Here is a 19,085-nt window from a genome sequence, read left to right on the forward strand (position 1 = left end):
TGTAACAAACTAACTTACACTCACCATTTTTTCCTCTCTAATTCCCTTAACCTTCTGGCTATTACAAAAATCTGGATCCAGCATTCAGACACCACCGCAGCTGCTGCTCTCTCATTTGGTGGGCTGAAATTTTCACATACAACCAGACCTGAGAATACACAAGGTGGAGGTGTTGGTTTGCTCCTTTCCTCACAATGTGCTTTCCAGGTCATCCCCCCAGTTCCCTCACTTATGTTTCCTTCCTTTGAAGTCCACATCGTCAGACTTTTCAAACCCTTCTCCCTGTGAGTGGCAGTTGTGTATCGCCCTCCAGGCTCCTGCCGCCAGTTCCTGGATCACATTGCCAACTGGCTTCCTCACTTTCTATCCTGTGACATCCCCACCATCATCATGGGAGACTTTAACATCCCCATCAATGATCCCCTCTCCCAATCTGTCTCTCATCTACTTTCTCTAACCCCCACATTCGGCCTCTCACAGGTTACTAATAGTGTTGAGCGAGTATGTTCTCTTAACCCTTTCGGCGAGTATGCTCGGGCCGAGCTCCGAGTATTTACAGCTGCTCGGTGATATGTTTGAATCGCTCCCGTGTGCATGATTTGCAACTGTTTGACAGCTTTATTATATGTAAGGAATGTCTATTTCTAACACATTCCTCACATGTAATAAAGCTGTCAAACAGTTGCAAATCATGCATACTCGGAAGAGAACATATTCGCTCAACACTAGATAATGTATGTAAAGCGCTGCGGAATATGTTAGCGCTATATAAAAATAAAGATTATTATTATATTATAGTTACTAACTCTCCTACACATGAAGACGGGAATACTCTGGACCTGGTTTTCTCCCGTCTATGCTCGCTGCATGACTTTACTAACTCCCCTCTCCCGCTCTCGGACCACAACCTTCTTTCCTTCTCTGTCAAGAATTGTCTCCTCACCCGGGACACCCCCACTTACCACACTTCTAGGAATACAGGTACCATTAATACCCAGCAGCTTATGGACAATCTCCACACGTCTTCAGCCCCCATCTCCTCCCTCCTTCTCCTGTCCAGACTTAGCATTGTCACACTACAATAATAGAGTGAAGAGCGCCCTAGATGAAGCGGCTACTTCTACTCGCAGAAAGATCCGACACAGACAACGGCAGCCCTGGCACACGATGCAAACACGTTTTCTTCAGCGTTGCTCTAGGTGTGCTGAGCGTCAGTGGAGAAAATCTCTTTTAGCAGAGGACTTCATCCACTATAAATTCATGCTCAAAACCTATAACTCTGCCCTTCATCTGGCCAAACAATCCTACTTCACCCCCCTCATCACTTCAGTGTCCAACAATCCAAAACGACTTTTTGAAACCTTAAACTCCCTCCTGAAACCTAATGCACAGGCCCCCACCACCAACCTCAGCGGTGAGGATCTGGCCACTTATTTCCTAGAAAAAATCAACCACATCCATCAGGACATCTCAGCCCAATCTCCTCAGTGCCTGGATCCCCTTCCCTGCCGCACTTCAAGCTCACTAGCCATCTTTGAGCCTGTTACAGAGGAAGTTGTTACCCAGCTCCTCACTTCTTCTCGACCTACAACCTTCACATCTCCGGCAGTCTCTCTCACCGGTGGTCACCACTCACCTGACTAAAATATTTAACCTCTCTCTTTCTTCGGGTATCTTTCCCTCCTCAGTTAAACATGCCATCATAACCCCTTTACTTAAAAAGCCATCCCTGGACCAGAACTGCACTGCTAACTACAGACCTGTCTCTAATCTTCCTTTCATCTCTAAACTCCTGGAACGCTTGGTCCACTCCCGTCTAATCCGCTATCTCTCAGATAACTCTCTCCTCGACCCTCTACAATCTGGTTTCCGCTCCTTACACTCCATTGAAACTGCCCTCACTAAAGTCTCTAATGATCTACTAACAGCTAAATCCAAAGGTCACTGCTCCCTGCTGATCTGCTGAATCTCTCTGCTGCATTTGACACTGTGGATCACCAGCTCCTCCTCACTATGCTCCTCTCTATCGGCTTCAATTACACTGTTCTCTCCTGGTTCTCCTCCTACCTCTCTGACCGCTCCTTCACTGTATCTTTTTCCGGCTCCTCTTCCTCTCCTCGTCCCCTACTATCGGGGTCCCGCAGGGCTCAGTCCTAGGCCCCCTCCTCTTCTCTCTATACACTGCCCCTATTGGACAAACAATCAGCAGATTTGGGTTCCAGCATCATCTCTATGCTGAAGACACCCAACTATACACTTCTTCACCTGACATCACCCCTAACCTAATACAAAACACCAAGGATTGTCTGTCCGCTGTTTCTAACATCATGTCCTCCCTCTATCTTAAACTGAATCTCTCCAAAACTGAACTTCTCGTGTTTCTCCCCTCTACTAACCTAACTCTACCTAACATCGAAATTACCTTGGAGGGTTCAACCATAACCCCCAAGCAGCACGGCCGCAGCCTTGGGGTCATATTCGACACTAACCTTTCCTTTACTCCCTATATCCGATCACTCACCCGCTCTTGTCACCTGCATCTTAATAACATCTCCAGAATCCGACCTTTTCTCACCTTTGAAACTGCTAAAACTCTTACTGTCGCTCTTATTCACTCTCGTCCGGACTACTGCAACTCTCTTCTGATCGGTCTCCCTCTTACCAAACTTTCTCCTCTCCAATCCGTCCTGAATGCGGCAGCCAGGGTCGTATTTCTGTCCAGCCGCTTCACCGATGCCTCCATCTTGTGCCAGTCATTGCACTGGTTGCCCATTTGCTACAGGGTCCAATATAAACTCATCGCACTCACCCACAAAGCTCTCCACAGTTCTGCACCGCCTTATATCTCCTCTCTCTTCTCTATCGCCCTACACGTGCACTCCATTCTACAAATGACCTAAGACTAACATCCCTCATAATCTGAACCTCGCACCTCCGTCTCCAAGACTTCTCTCGTGCTGCGCCAGTTCTCTCGAATGCTCTACCCCAGACGATCCGACTGATGCCTAGCCCCCATGTCTTCAAACGCGCTTTAAAAACCCATCTCTTTAAACAAGCCGACCACCTCAACTACTCAGTAAATTAACTTTCCCCTGTTCCCTCCTTCTAAATATTATTCAGAATCTGCTCCCTACTCTTCATCTGTCTCCACACCCTCCATGCACACGATAACTGCATTCGATACTAGATTATTGCACTTATACATACGGGCTGATGACCGGATCATGCAGCTTTATATGAAAATCCCTATTTATTATAATTGTCAGACCTGAAATAACAAGCACTTTGCACCTACTGTGTCCCCCCATTCCCTTGTAGATTGTAAGCGTGCGAGCGGCCGGACCCTCGCTCCTAATGTAACTGTTTAAACTGTCTTACCTTGTATTGAATTTATTGTCTGTACATGTCCCCGCTTAATTGTAAAGCGCTGCGGAATATGTTTATATAGCGCAAATAAAAATTAGTATTTTTTTTTGCATTTCCTATATACGCCTATATATATATTTGTGGCAATGTGTATTGGTGTAAAATTAAATATTTTATTTGATAGTTAATATACTTTGTTATGGACGTTTTTTCATCTTTGCGTATATACACTGCTCAAAAAATAAAGGGAACACTGAAATAACCCATCCTAGATCTGAATGAATGAAATATTCTCATTGAATACTTTGTTCTGTAGAAAGTTGAATGTGCTGACAACAAAATCACACAAAAATCATCAATGGAAATCACATTTATTAACCAATGGAGGCCTGGATTTGGAGTCACCTACAAAATTAAAGTGGAAAAACACACTACAGGCTGATACAACTTTGATGTAATGTCCTTAAAACAAGTCACAAGGGGGGTCAGTATTATGCGTGGCCTCCACGTGCCTGTATGACCTCCCTACAACACCTGGGCATGCTCCTGATGAGGCTGAGTATTGTATGTGGCCTCCATGTGCCTGTATGACCTCCCTACAACGCCTGGGCATGCTCCTGATAAGGCTGAGTATTGTGTGTGGCCTCCACGTGCCTGTATGACCTCTCTACAACGCCTGAGCATGCTCCTGATGAGGCTGAGTATTGTGTGTGGCCTTCACGTGCCTGTATGACCTCCCTACAACGCCTGGGCATGCTCCTGATGAGGCTGAGTATTGTGTGTGGCCTCCACGTGCCTGTATGACCTCCCTACAACGCCTGGGCATGCTCCTGATGAGGTTGCGGATGGTCTTCTGTGGGATCTCCTCCCAGACCTGGACTAAAGCATCCGCCAACTCCTGGACAGTCTGTTGTGTAACGTGACGTTGGTGGATGGCGCGAGATATGATGTCCCAGATGTGCTCAATCGGATTCAGGTCTGGGGAACGGGCGGCCAGTCCATAGCTTCAATGCCTTCATCTTGCAGGAACTGCTGACACACTCCAGCCACATGAGGTCCGGCATTGTCCTGCATTAGGAGGAACCCAGGGCCAAACACACCAGCATATGGTCTCACACGGGGTCTGAGGATCTCATCTCTGTACCTAATGGCAGTCAGGCTACCTCTGGCGAGCACATGGAGGATTGTGCGGCCCTCCAAAGAAATGCCACCCCACCCCATTACTGACCCACTGCCAAACCGGTCATGCTGAAGGATGTTGCAGGCAGCAGATCGCTCTCCACGGCGTCTCCAGACTCTGTCACATGTGCTCAGTGTTAACCTGCTTTCATCTGTGAAGAGCACAGGGCGCCAGTGGCGACTTTGCCAATCCTGGTGTTCTGTGGCAAATGCCAAGCGTCCTGCACGGTGTTGGGCTGTGAGCACAACCCCCATCTGTGGACGTCGGGCCCTCATGGAGTCGGTTTCTAACCTTTTGTGCAGACACATGCACATTTGTGGCCTGCTGGAGGTCATTTTGCAGGGCTCTGGCAGTGCTCCTCCTGTTCCTACTTGCACAAACGAGGAGGTAGCGGTCCTGCTGCTGGGTTGTTGCCCTCCTATGGCCCCCTCCACGTCTCCTGGTGTACTGGCCTGTCTCCTGGTAGCGCCTCCAGCCTCTGGACACTAAGCTGACAGACACAGCAAACCTTCTTGCCACAGCTCGCATTGATGTGCCATCCTGGATGAGCTGCATTACCTGAGCAACTTCTGTGGGTTGTAGAGTCAGTCTCATGCTACCACGAGTGTGAAAGCACAACCAACATTCAAAAGTGACCAAAACATCAGCCAGAAAGCATTGGTACTGAGATATGGTTTGTGGTCCCCAACTGCAGAACCACTCCTTTATTGAGGGTGTCTTGATAATTGCCAATAATTTCCATCTATTGTCTATTCCATTTGCACAACAGCAGGTGAAATTGATTGTCAATCAGTGTTGCTTCCTAAGTGGACAGTTTGATTTCACAGAAGTTTGATTGACTTGGAGTTATATTCTGTTGTTTAAGTGCTCTCTTTATTTTTTTGAGCAGTATATACCATATTTTTCAGACCATAAGACGCACCTAGGTTTTAGAGGAGGAAAATAAAAAAATAAAAATGTAAGCAAAAAATGTGGTCATGATGCACTTTAAAGGGGGAGGGGGTCTTCTGCTGACACTGGTATAGGGGTAATGTCCCCCAATTCTGCCAATATCCCCCATCCTGGTATATATGCCATCCCCCTTCCTTTTATATGTGGTCTCCATCCCCATCCTGGTATGCATGGCACCCTTCATACCTATCCTGATATGCATGGCTCCCTCATCCTTATCCTGGTATGCATGGCACCACTCATCCCCATAGTATGCATGGCACCCCTAATCCCTATCCTGGTATGCATGGCACCCCTAGTCCCTGTCCTGGTATGCATGGCACCCCTCATCCCTATTCTGGTATGCATGGCACCCCTAATCCCTGTCCTGGTATGCATGGCACCTCTCATCCCTGTACTGGTATACATGGCACCCCTCATCCCTGTCCTGGTATGCATGGCACCCCTGATCCCTGTCCTGGTATGCATGGCACCCCTAATCCCTATCCTGGTATGCATGGCACCCCTAATCCCTGTCCTGGTATGCATGGCACCCCTCATCCCTGTCCTGGTATGCAGGCACCCCTAATCCCTATCCTGGTACGCATGGCACCCCTCATCCCTGTCCTGGTATGCATTGCACCCCTCATCCCTGTCCTGGTATGCATGGCACCCCTAATCCCTGTCCTGGTATGCATGGCACCCCTAATCCCTGTCCTGGTATGCATGGCACCCCTCATCCCTGTCCTGGTATGCATGGCACCCCTAATTCCTGTCCTGGTATGCATGGCACCCCTCATCCCTGTTCTGGTATGATTGGCACCCCTAATCCCTGTCCTAGTATGCATGGTCCCCCTAATCCCCATCAGGCTGCACATAAAAAATAAACACTCCTACTCACCTCTCTTCTCTCTCCTCCAGCGCTGCGTCCTGTCTGCCTGCACTGATCTCTCCATGTGAGCCGAGCATGACGTCACTGCCATGCGCGGCTCACAAGGAGAGATCAGCTGCCGGAAGTCACTGCTCCCCATGCCGGGTTTGTGTGCGCGAGGAGCAGTGACTTCACTCTCCTTCATAGCCGGCACACAGCGGAGCCGTGATGCTCATTAAAGGGCATGAATATTCACCCCCTCCCCACGCCCATGGGCATGGAGAGAGGTTGAATATTCATGCCCTTTAACAGCGGGCACAGGAGATAGCCAGCAGCAGCCGCAGCGCGGCTACACTGTATACCGCTATTAAGGAGCATGAATATTCAGTGCTCCCCACGCCTCATGGTCGTGGGGAGCAGTGAATATTCATTTTCTTTAGCAGCGGGGACAGTGTAGGCTGCAGCGGGCGGCCGCTGCCTCCTGTGCCCACTCCACCGATACCGCTCCCCCCACACCCCACATAATTATACACACCCCCCAACATTCGGACTATAAGACGCACGCCCCATTTTCCTCCAAAATTTTGGAGGAAAAAAGTGCGTCTTATGGTCCGAAAAATACGGTATTTTATATAATGAGACTAATATGATTATATGAATGTTTGTAGTTTTCTTCATTTTTTATTTCATTGTGATGTCATTTCCTTGTTTTCTTTCTATAGAAATGTTGTATTTCTATGTGATTGCCCACAATTGACAAAAGCTCTGGAGGAGCTGAAACGTTTTGCAGATCTGTGGATGTGGAATAAATGATTGACTACAGGTGAGTGCCGGGATCTCTTTCCTTTCCCTCTCCATTACTAAACTGAGGGCTTGAAGACAGCTGTGTTTTTTGACAAATCACAGCTGTCATCAACCCTAACCGCCATTACCCCGATTGCCACCGCACCAGGGCAATCGTGAAGAGCCGTGCAAAGCACCTGAATTGGTGCGCCATTTCTGAGGCGGCTGAGGGCTGGTATTTTTAGGCTGGGAAGGGCCCAGTAACCGAGGATCTTCCCACCCTGATAATATCCGCTCACAGCTGTCTGCTTTACCTTTGCTGGTTATCAAAAATAGGGAGGACTCCACATCTCTTTTTTAATTTATTAGCTAAACACAAGTACAGTAAACTCCACACACAGGGCACTAATTATATATCTCACAGATATCTATCATCTATCTCGATCTTTGCACATCTAACACCTAAATATCTGTCATTTCTATTCTGCACTCTCTTCCGGCACGTGTCACACAGACGTGTGTGCGGATGTCACACTTTATGTCATCTGTGTGCAGGACGTACTGACGTCCGAGCTGCCGGCAAAAAACGGACATATCCGATCCGTGTCACCATGTGCGCAGCCTATAGATTATAATGGGTGTACGTGTGTGTCTCCGGTACGTGTGAAGGGGGCCTAAAGGGTATGAGCACTTCTAGTATGAATTACCAGTAGGGGGCGTGACCACTTAAAGTGCCTAGGGCAGCATGAATGCCAGATACGGCCCTGAGCACAGCCCTAATAAAGTCATTAGAGCTGCAGATAAAGGGGGCTCGATCACAGCTCTGGATAGTGGGTTGTATGAGCCGGAGGTTATGTACATGGATGACGACACTAATATATGCCGCACTCTAGATGGAGATCCTACTAATTCATACAATACCCCCTTACATTGTCTTTTGGAGGAGGGTTTGGTATCGGCTGTACTTAATGCCAAACAGAACGATTAAAGGAAAATCGCCCACAATGTCCAATATTTCATACATTACCGAAAATACACAAAGAAGGAAACATCCATCAGTCTAGAGTTACATTCAATACTGGCTGCAGAGAAGATTCCTATAATATAGTGAATATTACCAGAAAACATTTACCTATGTTATACACTGACAAGGATCCAGCAACAAGAAACCCAACTGACACGTGGAGGACAAACACCAAAGGTTTCATTGAATGTGGGAGAAATAAATGTGGTTTGTGCAAGTCTGTGCACAAAGCAAAAATGTCTGCATCTACTAACCATAATAAACCCTATAATATCCGACATCTCATTAGTTGTAGCTCCACACGTCATTGACACCATACAATGTGAAGCTTGTCTGCTGCAATATGTGGGGGGCACGGTCAGACCCTTACGTCACCGCATTGGGGGACACGTTAGGGACGTTCTTGGCCCCACAACACGTAATACATCTGCAGCATCACAACATCTCATACAACACAATAGGGATTAATCCCTTTACAGTTGTGGGTATTGAATATGTCACCAGACCAGCTAAGGGGGGAGATTGGTATAAAAAGTACACCCCAGAGAAGCCTTGTGGATTCTGGAATTGGCCTCCAGATTCCCCAGTGATATGAAGCTTCCTTCAGACCTTGTATCCATTTACTGAATTGTGTTTTTTCCTCTTTTATAGTAATTATACATAATATACACATTATAGATGCAGACACTTCATTCTTCTATTGCACGGATGCTTTTTGTTGTGGACATATGATCGTCCATAGGGGTAATGTAGACATACTTGCACATGTCCATTTGGGGCTGGGGGTCTCCGCTGTGCATTAGACCCTATGATGTGTATAAGAAGCCGGTTACTGGTTATTTATTATGTCATGAAGAAGAACTGAACACAAATACCAGGTAGAAACGCAGAGATGTTTTGCTCCTATCTGTTTTTTAATGTTTCTATGATTTTAATTTGGATTTTTCAATAAAAGTTTTTGGTTTTATTCACACTGGAAAACAAGTGCTGGATTATCAGTAACTTTCTTTGTCCCGTCCATTCCTTCCCAACTGTGATTTTTCATCCAAGCAGTGAGAGCTGAGCTGAAAGCAGACAATTTTTTCTATAGAGGAATGGCAGACATGGGTGTTGTCCACATAGAAAGCCTCTCCTAAATCCCATACACAAAAAAGCCGCCCTACAATCTGCCAGGACACATGCGGAAACATATGAAGACTCCTGGGACTTTATACTCTGGGGTGATGAGACCAAGATAAATGTTTTTTTTTGGAACTGATGGCTTCAAAACTATGACATTGAAGAGATGAGGAATACAATGAGAATGCATGGGGTCTACAGTGAGACCTGGTGGTGGCCGTGTCCTTATGTGCGGCTGCATGAGGAGCTACATTTCATTGATGGTATCTTGAATTCACAGATGTTCTGCTCTATAGTGACAGAAAAGATGCTGCCATCACTCTGTTCCCTTGGTAGGCCACTGTTACATTTCTGAAGAACAGGGTGACAGTGATTCAGTGGCCAAGTGTCTCCTGATCTGAACCCAACCAAACACCTATGGGGGATTCTGAAGAGACAAGTTGTCATCGCTCCATCCAGCATCCAGGCTCTAAGAGCTCGTTATCGAAAGAGAGGAAAAAGATAGATATAGTATTGTCACTAATTAGTTCATTCCAGGCCTAGAAAACTTAGTGCCGTCCTTTAAAATTATGGAGGCCATACAAAATAATAGATGTAGTAGCTTTTGATGTGGGGTGTACTCATTTTTGCATCAACTATTTTGAGTAAAACTGAAGATTTTGTAATGAGAGTTATATTAATAACCTTATTTTCATGTTTTGATTACAAAAAAATGTTCTATGAAACTTAGTGTTGGCAAAATTGTAGAAATTGATCTTGTGTTCAGTGAGCTATTAAATAAAATCTTACTCATCAAAGGGGGTGTACTCATTTATGCTGAACAATGTTTATTAAACTTTATAAAACACAGTGAACATAATTACACTTTCTTTCCCGTATGACTTCTCTCATGTTTTGCAAGGTGTGATTTTTGTATAAAAGATTTCCCACATTCTGAACATGAATACGGCTTCTCTCCTGTGTGACTTCTCTCATGCTGCACAAGATACGTTTTTTTTGTAAAGCATTTCTCACAGAATGAACATGAATACGGCTTTTCTCCTGTATGAATTCTTTGATGTATAACAAGCTGTGATTTATTTGCAAAGCATCTTCCACATGGTAAACATGAAAAAAGTTTTTCTCCTGTGTGAATTCTTTGATGTTTAACAAGATCTGATTTATATATAAAACATTTCCCACATTCTGAACAAGAAAATGGCTTTTCTCCTGTATGAATTCTGTTATGAGCAGAAAGAATTGATTTACACATAAAAGATTTCCCACATTCTGAACATGAATACGGCTTCTCTCCTGTGTGAGTTCTCTGATGTCTAACAAGCTGTGATTTACCTGTAAAGCATTTTCCACATTGTAAACATGAAAACGGTTTCTCCCCGGTGTGAATTCTTTTATGTAAAACCAGCCCTGATTTACTTTTAAAACATTTCCCACATTCTGAACATGAATACGGCTTCTCTCCTGTGTGAATTTTCTCGTGTATCACAAGTTTTGATTTCTCTGTAAAGCATTTCCCACATTCTGGACATGAATATGGCTTTTCTCCTGTGTGAATTCTGTGATGTTTAACAAGATCTGATTTATAACTAAAACACTTCCCACATTCTGAACATGAATATGGCGACTTTCCAGTATGAATGTTTTGATGTCTACTAAGATGACCTTTAACTGTGAAGGTCTTCCCACATAGTGAACACAAAAATGGTTTTTCTCCTGTGTGAATTCTCTGATGTGTTATAAGACTCCCTTTATTTGTGAAGGACTTCTCACATTCCGAACATGAAAATGTTTTTTCTCCTGTATGATTTCTCTGATGTGTAAAAAGATTCCCTTTATTTGTAAAGCACTTACCACATTCTGAACATGAATATGGCTTCTCTCCTGTGTGAATTCGCTGATGTGGAATAAGACTGCTTTTATCTGCAAAGGACTTCCCACATTCTGAACATGAATATGGCTTCTCTCCTGTGTGAATTCTCTGATGTATAATAAGACTCCCTTTAAATGTAAAGCATTTCCCACATTCTAAACATGAATATGGCTTCTCTCCTGTGTGAATTCTCTGATGTATAATAAGACTTCCTTTACCTGTGAAGGACTTTCCACATTTTGAACATGAATACGGCTTTTCTCCTGTGTGAATTCTGTTATGAGCAGAAAGAATTGATTTACACATAAAAGATTTCCCACATTCTGAACATGAATACGGCTTCTCTCCTGTGTGAGTTCTCTGATGTATAACAAGCTGTGATTTATCTGTAAAGCACCTTCTACATTGTAAACATGAAAAAGGTTTTTCTCCTGTGTGAATTCTTTGATGTTTAACAAAGTCTGATTTACTTCTACATTTCCCACATTCCGAACATGAATATGGCTTCTCTCCTGTATGAATTCTCTGATGTGTAATAAGATCCCCTTTATGTTTAAAGGACTTCCCACATTCCGAACATGAAAATGTTTTTTCTCCTGTGTGAATTCTCTCATGTATAACAAATTGTGATTTATATGTAAAGCATTTCCCACATTCTGAACAGGAGTATGGCTTTTTACCTTTGTGTTTTCTGTGTGTTAAAAAATCTGAGCTTTTTGTAAATTGCTTGTCACACTGAAATCTTGAATCCACTTTGCCCCCTGGACTTTTGGTAATAATGCGAGATTGCTCAGGAGATGATTCCTCATGATTAGGAGGATTATAAGAAAGTGAAGTGCTGTGAAGTTCAGGAGGTGCAGGAAGGGTGATGAGGTTTCCTCCATTAGAGTGCTCCCAGATATCTTCTTTTTTACAATTTAGTGATGAACCGTTATTCTCACAAGGATTTCCTATTAGGATGAAAGATAAATTAGATGTGAGGTTTTTCTTCAACACAAAAGAGATTTCTGAATGTATTTTCTGGATCTCACAATGAAGACCCTCGTCAGTGAAAATACCGGTAATAAGGAGGACAACTACATGCCATAACATTAACACAATGACGGGTAAAGTGAATGACACTTATAAACTGGTGACATTGGCACAAGTCAGGGGTGGCAGAGATTAGACAGCAAATAGTTCTTTAAGTGGTAATTACTGATGACAGGTTCCCTTAATGTACCTCTAGTGCCATTTCACTCTCTCAAGCTTCGTATCTTGCCCTTAGTATAGAAAAGTGTCCACGCAATTGAAGAAGATGTCAACTACTATTAAAAATGCCCCCAATGTAATTAACCCGTTGAGAGATTTCTTTTAATTACCTAGCTTTGTCTTTATTGCCTGTGAGCGGCGCTATCGCTGGCCACTCACAGGCATCACGCGACCCCCGGCCTCAGCCGGCTCTTGCTTCCCCTGATGTCACGTCAAGTGAGGCGTGACTCGGTGATGCGATCCCCGCGGTGGACGCCGGGCTGTGGGTGGGGTTACCCCGCGCGTCACACCCAGCGTCCACCGCGCACTTTCCCAATGAATGCAAGGTAATTGTGATTCACAAAATGTTATACAATTGAACGGTGAAGAAAAAAAAAATTACATTTTTACCACTATAATATTATTTTAGCCCCAGATTTTACATTTTCACAAGGGAAAATGGGTAAAAATGACCACATAATTTTATACAATTTCTGCTGAACGGGGCAATACCCCATATGTGTCTGTACTGTACTGCTTAGCCACATGGCGAGACTCGGGAGGGAAGGAGCGCTATTTGACTCTTGGAGAACAAACTTAAGTAGAACAGTTTGCAGACTCCATATACAGAGCCCCTAAGTGGCAGAAGAGCAGAATCCCCCCTCAAGTGACACCAGTTTGGAAATTACACCCCTATGGAAATGTATCTACAGGTGTAGTGATGAATTTGACTCCATGGGTGCTTTCCAGAAACGAGCAGTAATGGATGTTGCGAAGTGAAAATGCAAATATTCCCTTATAGTGGCCAGTACATTGTAGTGTCCGATACATTGTAGTGCCCTTACGTTGTAGCGCCCAGTACATGATTCCCAGCTAGTGCTTTCTGGAGAAATAAATTGGCTCTCCCCGCTACAGTAATGCCAAACATGTGGATGCTAACTGCACACTGTGGGGCCCAGGAGGAGGGGGCATTTGGATTTGGGAGCGCAGATGTCACTGGATTTCTTTAAGTGGGAGCCAAGTCACTTTTCCAGAGCCTTTGTGCTACTAGTAATATGGACACCCCCTATATTACTGTTTACAGATGATGAACCTGAGTGGGGACTTGTTTTTTGTGGGTTGAGTAGAAGCTCTTAATGGTGGCATTTTGGGGTACAGAACATTTTGGATCATATTTATCCTGTTCTGTACGCTGAACACTTACAGTGGGTACGGGAGGTATTCAGACCCCTTTAAATTTTTCACTCTTTGTTTAATTGCAGCCATTTTGTAAATTCTAAAAAGTTCATTTATTTTTCTCATTAAAGTACACTCTGCACCCCATCTTCACTGAAAAAAAGGAGAAATGCAGACAATTTTGCAGATTTATTAAAAAAGAAAAACTGAAATATCACATGGGCATAAGTATTCAAATCCTTCGCTCAGACACTCATATTTAATTCACATGCTGTCCATTTCCTTGTGATCCTCCTTGAGATGGTTCTACTCCTTCATTGGAGTCCAGCTGTGTTTAATTAAACTGATAGGACTTGATTTGGAAAGGCACACACCTGTCTATATAAGACCTCATGGCTCACAGTGCATGTCAGACCAAATGAGAATCATGAGCTCAAAGGAACTGCCCAAGGAGCTCAGAGACAGAATTGTGGCAAGGCACAGATCTGGCCAAGATTACAAAAGAATTTCTGCATTACTCAAGGTTCCTAAGAGCACAGTGGCCTTCATAATCCTTAAATGGAAGAAGTTTGGGACCACCAGAAGTCTTCCTAGACCTGGCCGTCCAGCCAAACTGAGCAATCGTGGGAGAAGAGCCTTGGTGAGAGAGGTAAAGAAGAACCCCAAGATCACTGTGGCTCAGCTCCAGAGATGAAGTAGGGAGATTGGAGAAAGCTCCACAAAGTCAACGATCACTGGAGCTCTCCAACAGTCGGGCCTTTATGGCAGAGTGGCCAGATGGAAGCCTCTCCTCAATGCAAGACACATGAAAGCCTGCATAGAGTTTGCTCAAAAACACATGAAGGACTCACAGACTGTGAGAAATAAGATTCTCTGGTCTGATGAGACGAAGATAGAACTTTTTGGTGATAATTCTAAGCGGTATGTGTGGAGAAAACCTGGCACTGCTCATGACCTGCCCAATACAATCCCTACAGTGAAACATGGTGGCGGCAGCATCATGCTATGGGGGTATTTTTCAGCTGCAGGGACAGGATGACTAGTTGCAATTGAAGGAAACATGAATACAGCCAAGTACAGAGATATCCTGGATGAAAACCTCTTCCAGAGTGCTCTGGACCTCAGACTTGGCCGAAGGTTCATCTTCCAACAAGACAACGACCCTAAGCACACAGCTAAAATGACAAAGGAGTAGCTTCAGAACAACTCTGTGACCATTCTTGACTGGCCCAACCAGAGCCCTGACCTAAACCCAATTGAGCATCTCTGGAGAGACCTGAAAATGGCTGTCCACCAACGTTCACCATCCAACCTGACGGAACTGGAGAGGATCTGCAAGGAAGAATGGCCGAGGATCCCCAAATCCAGGTGTGAAAAACTTGTTGCATCATTCCCAAGAAGACTCATGGCTCTACTAGCTCAAAAGGTGCATCTACTCAATACTGAGCAAAGGGTCTGAAGACTTATGACCATGTGAGATTTCAGTTTTTCTTTTTTAATAAATTTGCATATTTTTTATTAAAAAACACAATTAGGAAAATTAAAAATGTGCTTATTAAATCATTAAGAAGAGGTGTGAAGGCGGCCCAGTTATTCATCGGTGCGCAACCGGACTCTGTACAAGAGCAGCCGCTCCATCACCGGACGCTTCTGCTGTGATGTGAACAGCGGATAAAGCTTCACTGCACCGGAGACTTCATACAATATCACACGCCGGTCATCGTCAGGCGCCGCTAATCATAGTCACATGCCAATCATCATCGTCATACGCCGGTCATCATCATCACACGCCGCTAATCATAGTCACATGCCAATTGCCAATCATCATCATCACACGCCAGTCATCATCATCACACGCCGCTAATCATAGTCACATGCCAATCATCATAGTAACATGCCAATCATCATCATCACACGCTGGTCATCACCATCACACGCCGGTCATTATTACACACCTGTGGAAACATCTACAGGAATCTCCTCCTTCCCGTCACTCACACACGGCTGATCCCCCCTCGTCATCGCTTCTTCTTCTGTCTCGTCCTTCACTTTATTCTTAGTCGGATCTTCCTCCTGATATATCAGATGTAACAGTCAGCACAATACAAGAAACCACCAAAATCTGTGACATCTATAACCTCGATCAGAAATGTCCCCCCATATACAGATCCAGTACAGGGCTCAGCACCGTCTACCTGATGACTCTCCGGGATGTTGTGATTCTCCTCTGGACAGTCCTGGGGATACAGAGGACGGGGACATCTCTCTGGTGGATTTCTTTCCACGAGTCCATCTGTAGGAGACACATAGTGACAGAATACAGTGACATGTAAAAGTTTGGGCACCAATGGTCAAAATTACTGTTATTGTGAACAGTTAAGTTGAAGATGAAATAATCTCTAAACGGCCTAAAGTTAAAGATGACATTTCCTTTGTATTTTAGGCAAAACAATAAATAATAAATTATATATATTTTCCAAAATGCATCAGACCTTCTTAGATGTACTTTTGCATACTTCTGACGCTGAATTTCATGGTGAGGTCGCAGGAGAGGTTTTCTTCTGATGACTCTTCCATGAAGGCCATATTTGTGCAGGTGTCTCTAAGAGTATAATAATGTACCACAACTCCAGAGTCTGCTAAATCTTTCTGAAGGTCTTTTGCAGTCAGGCGGGGGTTCTGATTTTCCTCCCTAGCAATCCTACTGAAAATTTGCTTGGTCTTCCAGACCTTATCTTGACCTCCTCTGTTTCTGTTAACTGCCATTTCTTTATTACATTTTGAACCGAGGAAAGGGCAACTTGAAAACGCTTTGCTCATAGCCTTCTCCTGCTTTGTGGGCCTCCACCATTTTCACAGTGCTAGACAGCGGATATCTTGGTTGATGAAATCCGTCTTTTGGTTCTTGTGTAATCTTTACTTTCAGTTTGGAAATAATGATATGCTCGTGCTCCGGGGCAGCCTATGGGGGGCGCTCTATCTGGGTTTCTGCTGACATATTCATCTGTATGCTCTTATGACAGCTCACTTATCGTTCACTGACCTGCCTCCTATTTTACATAATGCATCTAGTAGTGCGTGGCTAGGTAAAATAGGAGGCAGGTCAGTGAAGGCACAGTGAGCTGCCATAAGAGCATACAGGTGAATATGCAATCAGAGCACCAGATAGAGCGCCCCCCACAGGTCGCCCTGGAGCACGGGCATATCATTATCTCCAAACTGAAAGTAAAGATTACACAAGAACCACAGGACAGATTTCATCAAAAAAGGTATCATTTTAATCAGTGTAATGTCGCCTACCTGACAGTCTATGCAGTTTACTAAGCACAATCCTGCTGACAGGTGCGCTTTAAGTACATAATGTGGAATATCTCCTGAAAAAAATTAATAAAGTGAAACAGTTTTTTTGTATAGAGACTCATGTTAAATACAAAAGAGCAAATGATAATTTAAAACAAAAAACAATGGGAGGGAAAAATAGAAAAATCTAAAGCTTTCTGTGTCACTGGTATTTCCACCTTTACCTTAATTTAGTATGGAAACACATTTTGACTCGCCTGTGGTAAATCACAAAAGAGATTCTCCTGTGATTGTCAGTGCCCATGTGACAAGAATTAGCCAATGAATGATGACTTCAGTGTTTTAAAAAGCCACATGGTAGGCCCCGTTCCTTTGTCACAATGGATTAGACAAAGGAGCTGCCTGAGGACATCAGAACTGCTATTAGCAAACACAAGACTTCCAAAGGGTAGAAGGCCATCTCCAAAAACCTTGGTATCCCAGTTTCAACAGTGCGCAATGTCATTAATAAGTTTGCCAAGCATGGAACAGTCAAGAACCTCCCTGGAAAGAGGAAAATTGGCAAAAGAGGTCTTCGAAGATTGGTGGAAATAGTGGAAAAAAAACATCACGTCAAACATCCAAAGACCTGAAGGCCAACTTGGAATAGTCTGGGATCATGGTTTCAACAAGTACCATACGCCGCACACTAAACCAAGCAGAGCTTTATTGGCGAAGGCCAAGGAAGAAACCATTGCTAAATAAAAGACATAAAAAGGAACGACTGATCTTTGCCAAAGAGTACCTTGACAAGCCTCAATCCTTCTGGGAAAATGATCTGTGGACAGATAAAACAAAAATAGAGCTTTTTGGCAATGCAAAGCAACAGTTTGTTTACAGACGACGCAATGAAGGTTATATAAGGAAAGAAAACCTTACCAACACTTAAGCATGGTGGAGTATCCACAACGCGAAATGTCCTACCCAGTGAAAGAAAATGTAGTTTGAGTCAAAGATCATGGGTCCTCCAGCAAGACAATGACCCAAAGCACACATCCAAAAGTACACAGGAATGGTTGAAAAAGAAAAACATGGACTGTTTTATAATGGCCAGCAATGAGTCCAGACCTCAATCCCACTGAAAATCTTTGGGGTGAGCTGAAATCTGCCATTGGGAAAAAGAACCTGCAAACATTCAAGAGCTCGAACAAACTGCAAAGGAAGAGCGGGAGAAAATCCCAGCTGAGAAGAGCAAGAAGCTTATAGATGGCTACAAGAAATGTGTGGAGGCTGTCAGCAATGCCAAAGGGTGGGCAACCAAGTATTAATTACTTGAAGAACAGAGGGGAATGGGGTAAAGGAATAGTCCGCTCACCCAACGTTGATTAGCAGTCTTCATCTGTAAGGCAGCGCGCGTAGCCGTCCCAGTCTTGGACGTGGAGACAAACAGAAGAAAATAGAATAGAATATCTATGGATCTCTTTTGGTGACTTGCTACTACAGTTTCTAATGTGATCAATAAACTTCGCTTTTTATATTTTTGGCTACCGCTGGAGGAGGTTCTTGTTTTTCTGCCAAGTATTAATTAGGGGTTTAGGGGGGCCTTTATTGCTGCACATGCTGTTTATTCGGTTTCTTCTTTGAAATTGCCACAAGGAGGTTAAACAATGTTCTATTGTTGTATTACTTTGGACCACCAATTAAAAAAATCCTAAGGATATACTGTAACTTTCATTATTTCTGAAGATATTGTACAGGCCATGAACAAAATGAAGGGATGCCAATAATGGTGATCAGCAGTGCACAGAAGCCCAGTCACTGAGCAGCGGGAGAAGCAAGTCCTCCGAGCCGTCACCACATGGATTATAGGAGGACTCCCAACACAGATTTATGTCATAGTCACAGGATAATGAATAAGGGACACATGCCGATTCCCCATGGGGGGTCGTCTGAGGATTTTTTTTCCTTCTGAGAACTAGAAATAAGTAAACCTCCGGCTATTTAACCTCTTTATTGTTGAAAATAATAGCACCCGAGGAGTCTATGTGAGGGGGTCCCAGTATGAGCCCATCGGGGTCTTCACTTTATAGTTATTTTCAGATGGGATGACTGAAAAACATCTGTTCTAATAAAATATACATTTTCCTATAAAGTATTTAGTCCCTTCCCAATATCCAGCATCTACCTGTAACGGCAGCGATCGGTGCTTAAACTCTGACCTTTACGATTAACCCCATGAATACATAGTTATATAGGT

General features: G+C 44.1%; 1 protein-coding gene across 2 annotated transcripts in view; it reads right to left on the minus strand.

Moving 5' to 3' along the window:
• LOC141219268 (uncharacterized) overlaps positions 1–19,085 on the minus strand; it is a 100,725-nt gene that overhangs the window by 27,096 nt on the left and 54,544 nt on the right. The window contains exons 2-4 of one of the 2 annotated variants that reach the window (XM_073666043.1): positions 15,745–15,842; positions 15,505–15,622; positions 10,139–12,093 (exon numbers count right to left, since the gene is read on the minus strand). In XM_073666043.1, coding sequence (XP_073522144.1) covers positions 10,139–12,093; positions 15,505–15,622; positions 15,745–15,842 — 2,171 coding nt within the window. Of the gene's footprint in view, positions 1–10,117; positions 12,094–15,504; positions 15,623–15,744; positions 15,843–19,085 lie in introns of those variants that run through there. The other variant, XM_073666042.1, reaches the window with a different exon arrangement.

This window comes from Phyllobates terribilis, unplaced genomic scaffold (genome assembly GCF_046119375.1).
Source record: "Phyllobates terribilis strain yellow unplaced genomic scaffold, ASM4611937v1 Scaffold_259__1_contigs__length_2703414, whole genome shotgun sequence".
Classification (NCBI taxonomy): domain Eukaryota; kingdom Metazoa; phylum Chordata; class Amphibia; order Anura; family Dendrobatidae; genus Phyllobates; species Phyllobates terribilis.